Below are 19800 nucleotides of genomic sequence, written 5' to 3'. Positions count from 1 at the left end.
GCTTGGTCGCTACGTAGCGACCGAGCGGGATGAGCGCTCGGTCGCTACGTAGTGACCGAGCTTGGCCGAGCTCGGTTGCTACGTAGCGACCGAGCGGGATGCGCGCTTGGTCGCTACGTAGCGACCGAGCTTTGGCGTAGCGCCGAGCGGGACGATTGCTCGATCGCTACGTAGCGACCAAACTTTGGCTTGAGCTTGGTCGCTACGTAGCGACCGAGCGGGTCGGATGTTCGGTCGCTTCGTAGTGACCAGCATCGGCTCGGACTTGGTTGCTACGTAGCGACCGGACAGCGTGTATGTGCGGTAATTACGCAACGACCGAGCTTGGTTCGTTTGCTTTTGAATCTTCAAGGATACTTCTTCGTAAAAACTTCGTATCGGTTTTTTACGAAAATTATATCTTTCTTTTTACTATCTCTTTCGGAAATATGATCTCCGAGGATTTTCGGGTGGTAATTCCGTCGTGACCGTTTTTGACCCCAATAGTTAGCCCCCCAGCCCATTAGGACCATGCATCACAGGGTCCTATCGTGCGGTTAGGCATGTTTGGCAAGTTAGGCGTGTTGGATGGAATTAATATCTGAAAGTCCGAGCTTGAATAGTAAATTCTCATGCCTATAAGAAGGGAGGTAACTTGTTTCACAATTTTTTCACTTTCTTGTTTTCTCTAAGATCTTTCTTAAGAAAAACTATCTTTCTTTCTCTCCACCCTTTTCCTCTATTTTCTCAGGAGAAGTGTAAAATGTCGGGCAAGAAAAAGATTTCGAAAAAAGGGTCTTCATCCGCGAGTGCTTACGAAGAGCTCATTTTTCCGAAGATGGAGTTTGTGCCTCACTCGGTACATCCCGCCGAGAATGAGGCATGGTGGGTTGCGCATTATGGTTCGATGACTCCTCCCAAAGAAAAGTCGTTCCCGGTTCTGAACCATCGTGGAGTCGAGAAAGAGGATCCAAGCAGGAGTACCGACGAGTTTTTCGCGATCATGCGATCGTTCTACCATATCCCGGATTCTGTGGAGTTTCGGGTTCCCTATCCCGGAGAGTGTGCTAACAGCCTCCCAGAGGGTTACTTCACTTGCTACGAGGCGTTCGTAGTGCGTTGTCGCTTATGGTTCCCAATCTCCGAAATCCTCGTCCGAGTGTTGGACCGTTTCGAGGTTGCGATAAGCCAGTTGACTCCTCTCGCCATTCAGCATCTTATTGGGATCCTGATCCTGAGCTACGAGCATGGCCTTTCCCTTTCCGTCGATCATTTTGAAGCGCTTTTGAGGCTTCAACTCGTCAAAGATACGGACAAGCATAGGCTGGTCCCTCGGAACTTTATGCAGTGGTTAAGAAGTTCATTTCGAACTTCAACTCGTGGAAGAAGTTTTTCTTCTTTGTTCGTATAGACGTTGCGTCTGTCGAAGAGAGTTGCATTCCACTGTTCCGGAGGTTGCGGAACGATCGTCCTTTCATCAATCCTCTTGCTCCGTTCCCTGAGGACATCATTGCTGAGGGATCTTCTTAGGAATGGTCCCTTCTTTTGGACTTCCTTTACGCCGAAGAAGATTCGGAAGGCACTGAGGTTCGTGCACCCTGGTCCTGCCTCGGTTGCGGACACGGGAAGCGACTCCGAACCTGATAACCAGAATCCCGTTGTAGCCCTAGCAGTTGTGCCGGAGTCGAGCTCTGGGAAGGGAAAGGATATCGACCTTGGCGACATAGAATTTTCGATGGATAACTCTATGCTTCCAGGATGGGATCCGAACCTTGCTTATGGCGATGGGAGTGGCTCGAGCGAGGTCCCTATTCCGGATTTTGATGATTTCTTTGCTGATCTGCCACCGGGTTTTGATGCTCCTCCACCTGCAAAAGAGTCGGCGAGGCCGAAAGTCGTCGCGGAAGGGTCCCAAATCATCAATGGGGTATGATTTTTTTGAAAATATTTGTGATTGCCTGGGTATTTCTTTTTCTGCTTACAATGCGTTAATTGGTTTCGCAGGGCCTCAACTTGCTTGGCTCGGCCATTGAAGCGAGCCATAGGGAGGCTATGGTCTATCGTTTTAAAGCGGGGAAAGCAAAATGAGATCTCGCTCGCATGCAAGGCGAGATGTTGGAGCGAGAAGCGCAACTTACTCATGATCATGCGCGGGCTGTCCGTAAGGCGGAAAGGAAAGGCAAAAGAGATATCGTCGAGGTGATGAAGACTCGTGCCTATCAATTCCAGGTTGAGTATGGGAACCTCAAGAATGCCTTTACCTCGGTGGGTGATTTCCGTGAGTGCCGCGGTTCAGTCGGAAGTTTTTGGAGGACGCAGGCCGATGACTATGTGTTCGAGAAGGAAATGAGCTTGATGAAGAGTGGCATGAACGAACGCGCCCATGCTGAGGCGCTCATCCCGTCGATCGACGAGCGGATCCAAGGATTCTGGGATTCCATCCCGGTTTCCCATGATACCGAGGAGGTTCCAACCGGGTTTCTGACGGTGGAGAGGAAGTGGATCGTCCCGCGGATGTGTTCGGTGCTTCGTTGTCCGGAGATTTTGACTTTGGATTATGAGAGGTGGAGTGGTTATTGAAAGAAAGATGCTCGTTTTTTTTTTTTATTTTTTTGGCCGAGTGTGGCCGAGAGATTTGTATGGGCCTGTTTTGGCCGTTTTTATTGCTTATCGGGACTGGCCGTTGGTGGCTTTGAATCCATTACCGCTTTTTAAGCGGTTTTATATATATGATGAATGTTTCATTTCGAGTTTTCCCGAATAGGGTCGAAGTAAATATGAGTTGTCGTCTCATATTTAATTCCGATTAGACGTTCAATCTGTTAGTTCGCTCGTGATTCTCGTAAAAATTTACCTATCTTTACGATTTTTGGGAACATTGAGATTCGAACGGAGAGACATGGTTTAGGATCTCGTATCTTTTAGATATCATGTCTTGAGATGTTTGAGACCAGAACATTGGGTTTAGGGCAAGACCTAGGTTTACTTTCGGTTAAGGTTTGTGCGGTGACTAGCCGGCTATCGTTTTTCCTGTTGCGATTTCTTCTTGACTCGTACCGATTTAAAGTCCGCGATAGGTTCTCGGCTTATATGACTTGTATGGTACGAATCGAGCATCTTCTCAGAATCAACTGGAAGTGCTAGACCAAAATTTCGGATTTTTGTTGTAGCGCGCTTTTGTCCTTGTGTTGGACGTTTTTCAAGATCAAAAGAGTGATCGAATTGCGTTTGTTTAAGACGGCTGGCGTGTTCGTCGGGGCCAATCGACGAACGGGGTGTAAGGTTTTTGGTGGTCGTGTTTGGATAATTTGTTCGTATTATCTTCTAATTTTAACTTTGCGACGTCTCGCAGTTGTTTCGATGATTATACGTGTATGTTCAAATGTTTGAAAGATGATAACTTTACGATTTTTGGGCCGGATGAGGCCGCATACAAGAGTCTTAATGTTTCTAGGCGTGTCCTGAAAGTTTTTTGTGTTTAACTGAAGCGTAAACGTTTTCGATAAAAAGAAGAAACGTAGATTGTAGTAAAAGTTTTTGAAGTTTCTAAAAACTCGATTACAATAATGAAGATTTTTCTAAGTGGGAGTATCCGAGTATACGCACCCACTCCCCCCCCCCCTTTTTAGAGAGGGGGATAGCTGAACTCGTCTTTTGACAGGCTGCCTATGTACACCTTTCGAGGATCAAGCCATCTCGTAGTTCTGTTTCATGCCGCGAGTGTTTTTACTCGGCGGTAGATGTCGCGATGTCCGCCTTGACCATGTCGATCGTGGCTGGGTCAACGCTATTTTCCGGATGTTCCGGTTGAGTTGTAGCGTGGGCTTCAGACTCGTGTTGAGTTTCGACGTCCAATGTGTTTGCGTCGGCAGATGATTTTAATTCGTCTTTTCTTGGGGCGTTTTTGGCCGAAGATCGATCTATCTTCGTGCGTTTGCCGTTTGTAGCTGCAGAAGTCGTGATTTGGCTTAACTTGTGCTCTGCCAGGAAGCATAGCCGTGACTGTTTTTGGCATCCCCAGATAGCCGCGACTCCGCTTGGGGTTGGGAATTTGAGACCCATGTGGTATGTCGACGGAACTGCCTGCATGGCGTTGAGCCATGGGGCTCCCATGATCACGTTGTAGATAGCGGGATGATCGACTACCGCAAACTCGACGATTGTCGTGATCTCCTTGGCCATGACTGGCAACTGGATCGATCCAAGAGTCATCGATACTTCGCCTGAAAAACCAGTGAGCGATTTTGGCGTCAGAATTACTTCTCCGAGTTCGATGCTCATCCGCTTGAGAGTGTCGCGGAAGATTACGTTGACCGTGCTTCCCGTGTCGACGAGTACCCTTCCGACTTCTAAGTCTCGTATGACGAGATCTATGACGAGCGGATCGCAGTGAGGTTGATCGATGCCACCGGCTTCCTCCTTTGTGAAGGTGATCGAGCAATTTTGGCCATCTCGGGGAGAAAACCATGTAGGCGAATTTGCATCGACTTTGCCTTCCGTTGGTAAGCCTTGATGGCCGACACAGTATCGCCGCAGTATTGTGATCCTCCGATGATTATATTGACTCTGCGACGATTGTTATCGTTCCCCTTGTCGTCCGGCCTCCTACCGCGTTTATCCCCAGGCTGGTTTCGTTGAGGGGATTTTTCAGCGGGCGGATTTCTGTCCGTGTTTGGAGGGTGATCAGAATCAAGGATGAGATCCTTGACGCTAGTTACTTCCGAGAGCTCTCCAGCGAGTAGCTTCGCGGCCAGTCTTGCTCCCAAGAATTTGCAGTTGGTCGTGGAGTGTCCTCGGGACTGGTGGAACTCGCAGAAGGTGTTTTCGTCATACCCTTGATTGCGAGTCCATGTGTTGCCCGTGGTTCGGCCTTGATCCGAATTGATCGCATAATTATGCGCCCCTTGGAGATCTTCCCCCTCGTGATGGACGTATTTGTCGTTACGAGAGTTCTTATTTCTTCCTTTTGGATCCACGTCCTTCGAGGATGGTCTTACCGCCTTATGTTTTTGTGATAAGACTTTAGTTTCTTCCTCGACTATGATGTAGTCAGTTGCTTTGTGGAGGGCGTCCTGGATCGTTCGCGGTTTGTCGAGAGTTATCCACTTTCTGAATTTTGACTTGTACCAAAGCGTCTTCCTCAGCGCGTCGATGGCTACTTTGTCGCTTATCCCGCGGAGGGGTTCCTCTTCCCTCTGGGAGAGACTCCAGAGATCAACATCGGAAGTTTCTCTGTCTATGAATACAGAGTATTGTTTAAGAAATTCCGAAGCGAGCAGTCGGAAACTCCCGATGGTGTTACGACGAAGGCATGCGAACCATTCAAGCGCTGGTCCTTCCAGGTTTTCGATGAACAGGCGGCAGTAGCCGGCATCCTTTTCGCCGTCCTTCAGTATAGCTATTCCCATCGCGATGTGGAAAGCCTGAAGGTGCGCTTTTGGATCGGCCGTACCATCGTACTTCGGTACTTTGATTTTTCCCGGATCGGACACCCTCATGTCCAAAATGCGACTGGTAAAAGGGGTCTTCCGAGCTCCTTCCAGCAGTCGATCGATTTCGGGGGCAGCACTAGTAGCATGATGGATTTGAGACTTTACGGCCCTCACTTCTGCCGCAGTCTTGGTGATATTGTCGCGAAGATCGCGAATATCCGATGTCTCGTCAGTAGATTTCTGAGCCTGTCGGCGTTTACTGCGAGTGAGCTCGGTTTGCCTTTCAGCCAGCTCCTCTTGTTCGTTCCAATAGGCGATTTCTTCTTCTTCCATCATTGGTTTTTCGAACGGGGAGCCTTCACGAGCAGATCGGCTCCTGGTCCTTCTTGGATGTCTGTAGACGTCCTCGTCGGTGTCGTTGGAGACATCGCTAGGATCCAGTTCAATGCGTTCGGCTTCGTTATCCTCCGAGTCATTTGCAGGGGGCGGAAGACTTTCAGGGTTCCCCTTTTTGATGGGAGATTTCTCGCTAGGGTTTTGACAGGAAGGTTGTTCCCGCGCGACTCCTGATCTGTCGAGTGGGGTAGCAAAGTCGAGCCTCTTCCCGCGGATTTTGGTGGTTCCACGGGGACGGATTGCTTGGGTCCTTGCCGTTAAGGTTTCAACCTGTTTGGTCAAGGTATTCACGAGCTTATCCTGTTCTTCCGACCTTTTCTCATAGGTGGCGAACATCTTTTTAAACTCCTCGAGCATCGCGGCGTTGGCTTGTGCGTTGGCCGCAGATACGTCCGCTGCTGGAGTATGGAGATCGGTGCCGCTGCCTCCGTTAAGAGGGGATTGCACGTTATATGCGTCATTAGTTGACATGTCTGATTGAGAGTGTTGTGGCTTTTGCGGGTTAGATTGATCCGTACCCCCCTTCCTTCTAGCGCCAAACTGTGGGAACCGAAATTTGCACTGTCCCGTTTAAATAAGGAAACTAGGAAAACCCTAATTTCCCAGAGGACCCGGATATCTGCTAATTACCACACGTCAAGCAATCAGAACACGGGAATAACAACGATAAAGTATAAGAAATAGAAAAAGAGAGCAAAGAAGATCTTATTTCCGAATTTGCGTATGAGCGTTTACAACAAGGTATAAGCGTGGGCTCGAGAGCTGTCGGCGAGATTCCTAGTTCTAGCAACCCTAAGACGGCTAAACCTAATTGAGTCGCAGCTCGAAATAACGAAAACAGAAAAATGCCTAAATTACTCTAAGTGCTAAGTTTGCTCTGAAAAAGTTCTCTTCCTTGCTCCTCGCCTAGGACTCCTTATATACTAGCTCCAAGGTCGGTTTACGCTTTTACTCTTCTGCCCTTAAGCCGTCATAGCATAAAAATGGAGATATTCCATTTTTCTCGATCTTCACAATCGTCTTCAAAACTTCCGTATTTATCCGCGGAAACTTGACATTTATCCTTCCTTGTGGACCAAACGTAAACCGTGCTGTGGTTTACGGGCTTTTGGTTAAGAAATCGTAGGATGGGCCTCGAGTCGTGTTTTAGGTCCCTTTGGGCCGTCTTCCGACTCGACACGTTTACTACGAGTTCTTTCGATAAAGAACGAACTTTCCGCGGTTTTTAATTCGCAAAGTTTTGATCGATGATTTAGAATAGCGGAAAACATGGACTGAGCTTGCTACGGTCTTCGGGAGATAGCAGTTGAAGGTTTTGACGAGAATGCATGGACTGATGTCGTATCGATGTTCGGAAGAGCTCGATCGCTACGCAACGACCAAATTTTGGCTCAAGCCCGGTCGCTACGTAGCGACCGAGCTTTGGCGTGAGCTCGGTCGCTACGTAACGACCGAGTGGGACGAGCACTTGGTCGCTACGTAGCGACCGAGCTTTAGTCGAGCTCGGTCGCTACGTAGCGACCGAGCGGGATGATTGCTCGATCGCTACGTAGCGACCGAGCTTTGGCTCGAGCCTGGTCGCTACGTAGCGACCGAGCGGGTCGGATGTTCGGTCGCTTCGTAGCGACCGGCATCGGCTCGGACTTGGTTGCTACGTAGCGACCGGACAGCGTGTATGTGCGGTAGTTACGCAACGACCGAGCTTGGTTCTTTTGCTTTTGAATCTTCAAGGATACTTCTTCGTAAAAACTTCGTATCGGTTTTTTACGAAAATTATATCTTTCTTTTTACTATCTCTTTCGGAAATATTATCTCCGAGGATTTTCGGGTGGTAATTCCGTCGTGACCTATCGGACTAGAGCCGCACATCTCTAGTCAGCGAAAGTAGATACTAGAGTGCTCGGTGAACCTATCAGACTTGATCTCTACTGCTTGTGGTCGATCCTTGATCCAAATGAGAGTTTAGGTGTTAAGGCTGAACCGCAAAGGGAGCAGCACCACGACAGTGGGCTGTTCTACTTGAGTGATCCGTGTTCTAGATTGTGCTACATTATGCTTGAATAAATGTTTGGTTTAGCTTTGACACCCGATGAGAAATCCTAGATTGGCTTCTCTTTAATATTGAATTTACTCTTTGCAACTATTACTTTACTTGCACGTTACCACTTAATTCAAACCCCACTTTTAGTTTTAGCTAAGTTTAAAACTCATAAGAATAAAGTGTAGACTGGTCCTCTGGATTGAATCTTAAATACTACAATTACCACTGTTAACTTGACAGTAGGAAATGTTCAGTTTTGTGTATCAAGTTTTGGCGCCGTTGCGACGGGGACCAGAAATTTTCCTTTTATTTTTCAGTTCAATATTTAGTCTAACACATCTAACTTGCTTTCCTCTCTTTGTTGCTGCAAATGATCCAGGTGCATGACCAGTAGACATACTCGGAGCAACGCACAAGGACTATTATTCACGCTAAGCAACGAAGAGCTCGCAAGATTAGAAAGACAGAACCGCCAACAACTGCGGCCTACTAACATCAGGATGGATGATCACGGAGGCCAGTATGATCTCACTGCTGCAATGGCGCTCATGCAACAACAGATGCAGCAGATGCAACAGACCAACAACACACAGGAAGCTGATCGCCAAGCAGCGGCTGAACTTGCTGCACAGCAAGTTGAACAACAAGGCACTCCAATCGGAGTGCATAACATCCAGCGGAACTTCCCTACCACTCGCTCCGACATCAACCCACTCCATTCACTCGACAAGATTATGAGATAAAGCCTGCTTTGATCGGCTTGATGCAGATAAATATGTTCAACGGCCTCGCATCTGAAATTCTGTTGGATCACATCGAGAATTTTGAGAGAGTTTGCAACTTATCTCGCGCAAATGGAGTGCCACCAGAATACGTCAAATCCACGATGTTCCCGTTTTCTCTTGATGGAAAAGCAGCTCGCTGGCTAGCCTCTCTCCCAACCGGTACAATAACTACATGGGAATAAGTCAGAGCAGCGTTCTTAAGTCACTTCTGCACGAAGTTCAAAACGGCAGCTCTGAGGCATAAGATCTCCAACTTCAAGGAAAAGACTGACGAGCCCTTCTATGATGCTTGGGAGATTTACAAGGAATACCGAAGGGAATGCCCTCACCATGGGTTTGGGGACGATTACATACTGGAAGTGTTTTATGATGGAGTAAGCTATGAGTTTCGAAATGCTCTAGATTCCTCGAGTAATGGAGACTTCATGACTCAAACAACACAAGGCGCATTCGCACTGATCGAGAATATGGCGTCGAGCTCACTCAACAAAAACAAAAACAAAAACAAGGAGAACGATCACTCTAAGACCGTGAACAGAATAGATGATCTAGCGGCAAAGGTTGACCAGCTGATTAAGGGCAATCAGAGCTAAGTGTTTATCATGGAAGAAACCGCTTCGGAGAACGGTGCAACATATATCACACCTAACACATAGAACACTATAGACGATCAACAAGAAGTGAGCTATGTCACTGGACAAGGCTGGCAGTACAAGAACTACCACCCGAACCCTAACGTGAGGAACAACCCTCACCTCTTTACATATCCTAAGCAAGAAAAACCGGTTGACAACGCGCAGAACAGTCAAGGACAGAAGAGCGGCTATCAGAAAAGGAAGAACATATGTTCTGAGCCAGGCGCAGCACAACCAGTTCCAGAACCAAAAGCAGCAGACAGCTCAACAAGCTGCCCCTTCGCCAACGGCCGCTCCGCAAGACGAGATGAAGGGTCTAGCGACGATGATGCAGCAGTTGCTCCAGAGAAAGTGTTGAATCAGGTCACCACGGACATCAACTCCAAAATGAACCACATGTTCAATGACCTGAGTACCAAATGCGACAATGTAGCTAGCCATATGCGTCAGATGGATGTTCAGATCGCGTAGACAGTCGAGAGCGTCAAGAGACAACAAGGTACTCTACCTGGAAAGACCGATAAGAATCCTAAGGAATGCAGTGCCGTAACACTACGGAGTGCAAGAACACTGCCGGATGCAGTCCCTAAGAAACTATCAGCGGCAGAGAAGGGCAAGCAAAAGCAGGGCGAGCAGCCACAATCCGAAGCTGTCCCTCTATCTGACGAGGAACCGGAACAGCCTGCTTAGACTGATCCAACCCCTGCCGATACACCTGTCGAGCCTATTCCTTCGCGCAAATATACCCCTAAGGTTCTATACCCTGTTCCAGCAAAGACATCTCGGAAGGATCGGGAGGAGACAAAGTGTAAGAAGATGCTAGAGGATATAACTATCAAGTTACCTCTGATTGATGAGATGCAGATGATACCTTCTATGCGCTGTTTGATGAAGGGTTTGATCTCCGGCAAGATAACTGGAGACAGTGAGCTATTGTTGGTTTCAAAGGACTGCAGTGCGGTACTTCAGAACATGCCAATTAAGAAATTGGGTGATCCAGGCAAGTTTGTTCTCTCAATACAAATTGGGAAAATAATATTTGTTGTTCTCTTTGCGACTTGGGTTCAAGTGTCAACCTCATGCCTTACTCCATGGCAAAACGACTGGGATTCACACACTTCAAACCAACAAGAATCTCCCTGGTGTTTGCGGACAGATCAGTCAAGTCACCGGTGGGTATTCTGGAAGATCTCCATGTCCGAGTGGGCAACACCTTTGTTCCGACAGATTTTGTGGTTCTAGATGTTGACAAAGAACCAAGATATCCACTCATCCTGGGTCGTTCTTTCTTGTGCATGGTTGGTGCGATTATTGATGTTCGACAAGGGAGGATTGATCTTCACCTTGGGGACATCGCGATGAAGTTCGAGATGAACAAACTGCTGAAGAAACCGATGATAGACGCCCAAACCTACACGGTTGAAGGCGAAAATCAGGCGCTATCCCCTCAAGAGGGAATGATTGAGGAAATCTTGATCGACGACCCACTCGAACTGGCTCTAACCCGAGCTGAGACTGAGCACAACGTCATGAGCGTGGACACGGACGGTTACAACAAGATGCTTGACTCTGCCAGAAGCATGGAAAAGATGGTCACTTATCTAAGTATACGGGAGAAAGATGAGAGCAATCATAGCAGTCAGTCGGAGCAACTGCTTCGAAAAGAGCAACCATGCCGAACGTGCAACTCAACGATCTATGGAGCGAGCTGAAAGCTCCAAAGATCGAGCTCAAATCCCTCCCTATGGGGCTCAGGTACACGTTATTGGGACCAAATTCCACCTATCCTGTTATTGTGAACTCTGAGCTGAATAATGTGGAAACTGCTAAACTTTTGTGTGAGCTACGGAAGTATCATAAGGCATTGGGGTATTCTCTAGCTGACATTCATGGTATTTCACCTGATTTATGCATGCATAGAATACATCTAGAAGATGAATCAATGACTTCTATAGAACATCAGAGGAGGTTAAACCTGAATCTAAAAGATGTTGTTAAGAAAGAGATAATGAAACTTCTAGAGGCTGGTGTGATCTATGCCATCTTTGATAGTAACTGGGTTAGCCCGGGTCATGTAGTTCCTAAGAAAGGTGGAATAACTGTTAGAACAAATGATAAGAATGAATTGATCCCTACTAGAACTGTCACTGGACATCGCATGTGCATTGATTTTCGTAAATTGAATGCCGCGAGTCGCAAGGATCACTTTCCACTCCCATTCATTGATCAAATGCTTGAAAGATTGGCTAACCACCCATACTATTGCTTTTTAGATGGTTATTCAGGTTTCTTTCAGATTCCCATCCACCCAGATGATCAGGAGAAGACGACATTCAAATGCCCATATGGCACATTTTCCTACAGGAGGATGCCGTTTGGCTTGTGCAATGCTCATGCGACCTTTCAACGTTGCATGATGTCCATTTTTACTGATTTGATTGAGGATATAATGGAGGTTTTCATGGATAACTTTAGTGTCTATGGAAGCTCTTTTTCTGCCGGTTTGAAAAATTTGGGGAGAGTGTTGCAACGATGCGAGGAGAAAGATCTGGTACTCAACTGGGAAAAGTGCCACTTCATGGTCAAATATGGTATTGTTCTCGGACGCAAGATGTCTGATAAAGGAATCGAGGTTGACAAGGCAAAGATTGAGGTGATGACACCGACATCAGTCAAGGGAATCAGAAGCTTCTTGGGACACGCCGGTTTCTACAGGAGGTTCATCAAGGACTTATCAATGATCGCAAGACCGCTCACTAGGCTGCTCTGCAAGGACACCAAGTTGGAGTTCGATAGCGACTGCTTGACTGCTTTCCACATGATAAAAGGAGCCTTGATCAGTGCACCAGTCGTTCAGCCTCCACACAGGACTTACCTTTCGAGATAATAACAGATGCGAGTGATCTCGCAGTGGGAGCAGTGCTAGGACATCGGAAAGATAAGAAACTGCATGTGATCTACTACGCGAGCAGGACAATGGATGAAGCCCAATGCTGATTTGCCACAACCGATAATGAGCTTTTAGCCATTGTCTATGCCTTCGAGAAATTTAGGTACTACCTAGTAGGTTCTAAACTGATAGTGCACACAGATCACGAGGCTCTGAGGTGCCTGCTGACTAAGAAAGACCTTAAACCACACCTACTCCGATGGATCCTTCTACTCCAGGAATTCGATTTTGAGATCAAAGATAAGAAGGGAATTGAGAATGGAGTCGCGGATCATCTGTCAAGGATGAAGATCGACGAGGAGACTACTCTCGACGATAGTCTCCCTGAAGAACAAGTCTATGTGATTGGTCTGTATGTCGAGAACAGTCGAGATAATCTTCCCGTAGACTGTTCTGCAGACCAGGAACACTTCGTTGCTGCGATCAAGAAGAGATATTCCCATCTACGTTGGTTTGCTGAAATAGCTAATTTCTTAGCCACGGAGAAGGAACCAGTTGAGTTTACTGGTAATGAGAAGAGGAAGTTCCTGAGGGATGCAAAACTCTACTTTTGGGATGAATCGTTCATGTATCGACACTGCAAGGATGGAATGTTCCGACGATGTGTTCCAGAATCTGAGATTCCATGAATCCTACATCACTGCCATAGTTCCTCTTATGCCGGACACTTTGCAACATTCAAGACAGTCTCCAAGGTCTTGCAAGCCGGTTTCTGGTGGCCCACAATGTTCAGTGATGTTCAAGCTTTCATCTCCAAGTGCAATTCGTGTCAAAGACAAGGGAACATCAGCAAGAGGAACGAGATGCTTCAGAACTTCATCATCGAGATCAGGGTGTTCGACTGTTGGGGGATAAACTTCATGGAACCATTCCCACCCTCATATAAGAACGAGTAAATTCTAGTGGCAGTGGATTATGTTTCAGAGTGGGTGGAGGCAATCACCAGCCCCACTAATGACGCGCGGTTGTGACCGAGATGTTCAAATCTATTATCTTTCCAAGGTTTGGAGTACCTTGGATAGTCATAAGCGATGGAGGCACCCATTTCATCAACAATGTCTTCCAAGGCCTCTTGAAGAAGAACAGTGTCAAGCATAAAGTCACAACCGCATATCACCCTCAAATAAGTGGCCAAGTGGAAGTGTTTAATAGAGAGATCAAAAGCATTCTGCAGAAAACAGTCGGAACTACACGCAAAGACTGGTCTCTCAAATTAGATGATGCACTATGGGCTTACAGAATAGCCTACAAGACACCACTCGAGACAACTCCTTATCACTTGGTCTACGGCAAGGCATGTCACCTACCTGTGGAACTAGTGTACAAGCCGGCATGGGCTGTCAAACTGCTCAACTTTGATATCAAATCAGCTAAGGAGAGGCGCTCAATCCAGATCCACGAGCTAGAAGAGATCATGCATCTCGGTTATGAGAGCACAAGGATCTACAAGGAAAAGACCAAGGCATATCATGACAAGCTGATCATCAGCCAAAGCTTTGAACCGAATGATCAGGTCCGCCCCTATGGAGCAGTGGTGCTGCTGGACACGAATGGAGGAGAGTTTGTTGTTAATGGTCATCGTCTCATGCCATACCTTGCTGAAACAACAATCGCAGAAGGTAAAAAAATTCCCTTATGCGATCCCTGCACAACCTAATTGGCTATCCAAAGTCAACTAGTGACTTAAATCGAGCGCTTGGTGGGAGGCAACCCACTGGTAAGTGTAAATATGTTTTTCCTTTCATTTCTTTTGTAGTTGATTTTGAATTTTTGTTTCAGGAAAATGAAAACTGAAGTTTCCCGGAGGGACAATCCGTAGACTGTTCTCGCTGGAGAACAGCTGTTCCCTCAGGTAAGTCTTCGTACCCTAAAAAGAAAAAAGAAAAAAAAGAAGAGGAAGCGGTTAGGGTTTGCATATATAAGGCTAACCCATCCCACTTCCCACTTAGCCCCCACTCGCCGCAAACTCCTCTCCCTTAAGAATAGAACCCTAAGCCAAACTCTTTAACCTCTTTATCAATTGTCACGCATTTTGGTTCTAACTCCTTGGAATTTCGAGTTCATTCTGTTTTTGCAGTTCTCTCTCTCAACCGATCAAGGTAACAAATCGACATCTCCCACAAACGCGCATGTAAATCACTATTTTTGGTTCTTTCTCTTTTCTACTTCTCGCACTCTCAATCAATATTTGTTAGCAACATCCTTGAATGAACACATCCTAGGTTGCTAGAATGGTAGAAGAATCGAAACTGAGAAAGAATATGAACTGCCTTGTTTTGAGTTTTGACTATGAATTGGCAATATAATCCGAATGTTCGCGAGCCTAGATAATGTGGTTTCACTTGAGTTTCTTGATTGGTTTACTGATTGGTTTAAGTTTATGGTGAATCGCGGGTCATTATTCTTAATGTTATAGTTGGGTTGTTTGGAAATTGAATGGACTTAATTTTAATTTCGAATGGGTAAGGTTCCATCCTTTTCTAGACAACCCACGAATTGTACTAATCAACAACTACTTGTTCTGTTTTGCAGATGCCTCCACAGACCAATCAAAAGTTGGTTAAAACCCCGAAGATTACCCGCGAGAACTATGTGCCGCCTCCAAACCAAAATGCTCCGGCTTCATACCCATGGCCGCGTGAGGGTAAAGAGGGTCAGCCAATCACTATCGACGACCCGATGCTCCTCGACTTCAACGGTACAACTCACTCCTTCACATCGAGATCCTGCCCACTCGCTTCGGTCACGCGGACACCCTTGTCTTCCTTAGGCTCGACACTGATGTGTTCGAAACACTCCACGCCATGGGGATTGCTCCTCTCTGCTACTGAACACACGAGCTCTACCCCGACCTCGTCCGGCAAGTGCTCGCTACAGCTCACATCGGGTACGACGACCCTTCCGCGCCTACATATGAGAACTGCTCCTTCTCATTCATGGCCAACGGCAAGTTCTGCTCCCTATCGCTTGACAAGCTCAATGAGTTATATGAGATTTCGGACGAGCATAGGGAGGTGGCAGTGGAGAATAAGTTAGCGCCAACAGACCGCTTTTGGGACCTCATTGCGAATGGAATATTCACATCCCGCAAGGCGTACGAGTCCCAGATCAGAAACCGTACTTTAAGGGTAATTGCAAAGATGGTCTCCAACCTCCTATTCGCCAAGGATCAGACCTCGAAGGTCACCAAGGGGGAGCTGCTGATGCTTTACTCAGGGCTTGAGGACGAGATTCACAGAGCTAGAGCCATCCCAATCCAGCCGTTTCAAACTAACCCCAGGTACCATCTAATATGGATGTTCTATTCTCGAAAGGACTGCTTGATAAGGGTCGAGAACAAGTCTGAGAACAAGAAGGATCGATGTGGTAGCCTGCTCACTCCTCTGTTCAAATACTTTGGGATCAACCTCAGATCATACGCGGTCAACCATGAGATCGAGTATATAGACACCCTTTACCTGATCGCTTGCCACATCCTTCGCGACGAGTCCACCTACAAGTTCGCAGACAAGGAAGGAAACGTGCTGTACTGGAAGCTCCCGCCGCCACACCTCACGAACTTCAGCACAATCGAGAACATCCGCTTCCTGCCTAACCCGGAGTTCCTGTGCGCTGATCCACGAGCACCACCTCCCGATGATGACATGGATGATGTAGAAGACATCACACCAGACGAGGACACTGCGTATGAATTGGGTCCACTCGATGATGATGCGGATGATGCGACTTACCGCCGCTGGATTGTTGATTCCCAGCGCAAGAGCAATTGCCTCATGAAGAGGATCCTCAAGGCGATCACGGGTGGCTGTTTCGGCAGTCAAGAGGGCAGAACATCTGCACAGGAGCAGACGCCGCAGCAATCACATCGCCCAGGCAAGGAACCGGTTGGATCTTCCACAGTTGGAGAGTGACTGCCGCGGAATAGGAGGACAGCTGGTCGCTCCGAGAGCGGGGAGTCGGACTGATCCGCCCCACCATCATATCTCATTGTGTTATCCATCTGAACAATTTACTTTTCTTTGCTTTGATTTGTTTTTATTTGGTTTGTTTGAGCCTTCCTCGATTTATTGTCCCACCAGGGATGCTGTGAAGTAAGTATGGGGGAGGAGATTGTGTGCTACTAATCTATCTCTTGTTTCTTTTGGCTTTCATGTTTGAGTCAGTCCTTGTGTTTTCATCAATTCAGTCTAAACTCTTGTGGGAATTAGTACTGTATTCTATGATGTTCTTTTAACCACCTCGTGCTTTAATTTTCTTATTCAGTGACCTTAGCAATGACGAAAAACCCACACTTGGACCTGGAACAATCCTGGCTTATCTCACTTGATTCTCCAGAAGTTTTCAGCCGATCATGTTACACTGGGTAGACTTAAATCCACCTAACTTGTACCTAATATTGACTGCAAAATCCTCTTGTTATGGGCATTAGATCAGGAAAACGAGACTCACACTCAGGACTTCTTATCCTTCTTACCTATCTTGATGTTCCTGAGTGGTTAGCTCATTTTTAACTAGTACCTACCTTGTACCTAAACCTTAATTCCACCTTCATGCATTCTGTTTTTCAGTTTCATATGTGCTGATATGTGCAAAAATGTTGGAGAGGAAAGGATCGACGCAGCCTCTTACTCTTTACTGCTGCAAAGTTTCAACCAAAACAAGGAGAACAGTCAGTTTAGAAGGTGGAGCAGCTGCTCGAGAACAGTCAGTGGGGAACAAGGTAGAACGAGTAGAACCGCCAGTGGCACCACTCATTCCATACATTACCCCCTTCTCCGTCACACCATCATCTTTGATCTCATCGTTTGTACATTAAGTAAAAAAAAAAAAAAATATATATATATATATATTTATTTATTTATATGAGATCATTGATGGAGAAGGAGGATTATACCGAGCAGACGTCAACAACTGGTTGGACGTCGATCCTCTCGAGCCAATTTGGTTGGAGCTAGACGAAAAAGAATTTTCTGCTATATATACTTGGCCTGTTGCTCTCTGATGAGATCGATCGCAACTACTTCTACTTGTTTGACATGCCATTTCTTTTCAGACCGAGATTCTGATATGAGCTCTCCTTTTGATATTATGAGGATTATGGTAAAAGAACCAAGGGAAAGAGAATCAGTGAAAGGTATAACAAAGAGAGTTTGTACCATCAATAAGGGAGCATGCATCAGTCGGAGTAGTCACTTCAGAGTCAACAAAACGAGTGAGGGGTTGTGGACATCAATGGATCCGTCCTCTCTTGCTATTTTGCGCGATATCCTGTATCTACTACAAAAATTGGTAGCCCCTAAACACTCTTTAACTCCACTATAGAATTAGCCTGTTCAAACCTAACCCGTCTACCCTAAATAATGCATGTAATGAGAGGATCACACCACTCTTAAATGAATATTGGGAGCTCTGTCTCGATAGTGTGATTTCTCAGGTATGATATGTAGAGTATGGAGCCGATCTTTGAACAGCGATCAGAGGAAGTTCTGGTAAGAGTGTGTGGTCCTAGTTTCCTGCTTGTATAGTGATATACCTTGGATTTGACCCGTTTTCATCCATGGTATATAGGTGTTTTACTATATATATATCTATGTTTTCTACTCTTCTAAGTATGTTTTCAGGTTCAGGTGTATTTCGGAGTAAAGCTATGACTTTGGAGCATTTTGGAACTTAAAGGACATTTCACCCGAGCTGACAACATAGAGGTCACGAGAGGAAGAACAATCGATCGATGCGCATCCTGTGCTGACGATCGATAACAGGAGATACCTCGACAAATGAAGATTAATATCGATCGATGTACACAAGTACCATCGATCGATGTCGAGACATCAGACACGCGACATTTTGGATTCAGCAGACTTTAAACCCAAGGCCAAGCCAAATTACGAAAATGCCCTGACGAGTTTTTAACCTAGTAGATTATATACTGCCTAAGTGTTTTGACGGCAGGAGACCTTTTTTGTTACAAGTTTTACTTTGAGAGAAAAGAGAGTTTTGGAGAGAATATCACTTGTGGTTGGAACTCCTTGTTATCATTTCTTTTCATCTATACTATGAGTTTCTATTTCTTCATTGTTATGAATTGCTTTGCTATGTCTGAGTATTTCAATTATTAGATCCAGGGTTCAGATAGGTTTGTGGGATTAGCCCCAAACTATAGATCTGCCTTGTTGTGATATTCATTGCTTGTTTTAGCCTTGCTCACTAGAACTTGATCATAGGATTGCATATTCAAGCACCCTTGTTATCCCATCATGACATCTATCTATCATATTAGGACTGCTAGAGAGGGCTAACCGCCAATTTAGTATCTTAGTAGAGCATATCATACTCGCGCATAGGCCTGGCTAGAACCCGTCGATCGATGTCCTCAACTGACTGTCGATCGACGTTGGCAAACGTGTATCGGTCGACGTCCTAATAGGACCATCGATCGACACTCTCTCGTTGTCAACATACTAACCATTGAGACACGAGATCTAGCCTGTTAACCAGTGAAACATGCGACAGCTGATCACTGAGTTAAGCGGTTGAGCTCTAATATATCATGCATGCAACAAATAGGCATCTATAGGTATTATAATCTCCAACACCTGAATAGTGGCCCTGCATATAATATCATTTCCAACCTAGTTACATTTACTTGTTACTATTGCTATTTCATTTAAACATTTACAACTCTTAGAATTAATAAACACTAGATTTAACTGTTCCCTAGCTCCTTGTGGATTCGATTCCTAAGTACTACATCTGAACCTCTTTTGATGAGAGTAACACTCCTTAGGGTAATTTGAGTGGTATCAAATTTGGCGCCGTTGCCCGGGGAGTTTTGATCGCCATTAGATTTAGTTTTATTGATTCTTATTCTTTTCTCTACCCCCTTACTAATAATCTTTTTCTTGTCTTTTCAGGTGCATGCCCAGCGGTACCAGAAGCAACAAGGAGAAAGACTTGCTGTTCTCACACGATCCTGCTCATTTGGAACGCACCATCCGTAGAGGTCAACGTTCAACATCGCTCGACGCTACAACATCGTCGTCGATCGATACACACAACGAACCGTCGACTGACACCAGACCTTCATCGTCGATCGATCCCAATCGTTCGACAACAATCGATACTATACCGCGTACGTCGATCGATACCGTGTCCTCAAAAATGGTAAACATTATTATTCTAACACAAGACGAGAACGGAAACCTGTATGACCAGGACGGTCATCTGCGTAATGCAACATGTCAGAAAATAGACGCTCAGGGGACTGTAATCCCTGATGCTAATGCTACAGGAGCTGCTCAACCTATAGATGAGGACGCTCGATCGAAACCACTGGCTCACTGCAATCGCCCAAATGAGTACTATTCCAACAGATCAGATACTACACTCTCGTGTCGTAGATACCCTACTCTGGGTTACTGGACGAGCATCCTATGGACCATATGGAACGGTTTGAGGATCTAATCGCTGCTATTCAGATGGAAGGAGTCCTCGAAGATTACCTGCTGTGCAAGCTCTTCAGATACACGCTGAATGGAGAAGCGATGCACTGGCTTAGGCAGCAACCCACAGGATCTTTAAC

The 19800-nt window shown here is 46.2% G+C and overlaps 1 protein-coding gene and 1 non-coding gene across 2 annotated transcripts; one reads left to right on the top strand and one right to left on the bottom strand.

Moving 5' to 3' along the window:
- Positions 1-8863: 8863 nt before the first annotated feature.
- LOC117129398 lies at positions 8864-8970 on the bottom strand. Its single transcript, XR_004453047.1, has one exon. It is a non-coding gene; the product is annotated as a small nucleolar RNA R71 (small nucleolar RNA).
- Positions 8971-10084: 1114 nt separating this feature from the next.
- Positions 10085-10892, top strand: LOC103849630. The gene is made up of 3 exons (XM_033282869.1): positions 10085-10272; positions 10338-10816; positions 10858-10892. Exons 1-3 carry the CDS (start codon positions 10085-10087, stop codon positions 10890-10892), a joined length of 702 nt encoding a protein of 233 aa, XP_033138760.1.
- The last annotated feature ends 8908 nt before the right edge of the window (positions 10893-19800 follow it).

This window comes from Brassica rapa, chromosome A10 (assembly GCF_000309985.2).
Source record: "Brassica rapa cultivar Chiifu-401-42 chromosome A10, CAAS_Brap_v3.01, whole genome shotgun sequence".
Classification (NCBI taxonomy): domain Eukaryota; kingdom Viridiplantae; phylum Streptophyta; class Magnoliopsida; order Brassicales; family Brassicaceae; genus Brassica; species Brassica rapa.
This window is presented reverse-complemented; position numbering and strand designations above follow the sequence as displayed.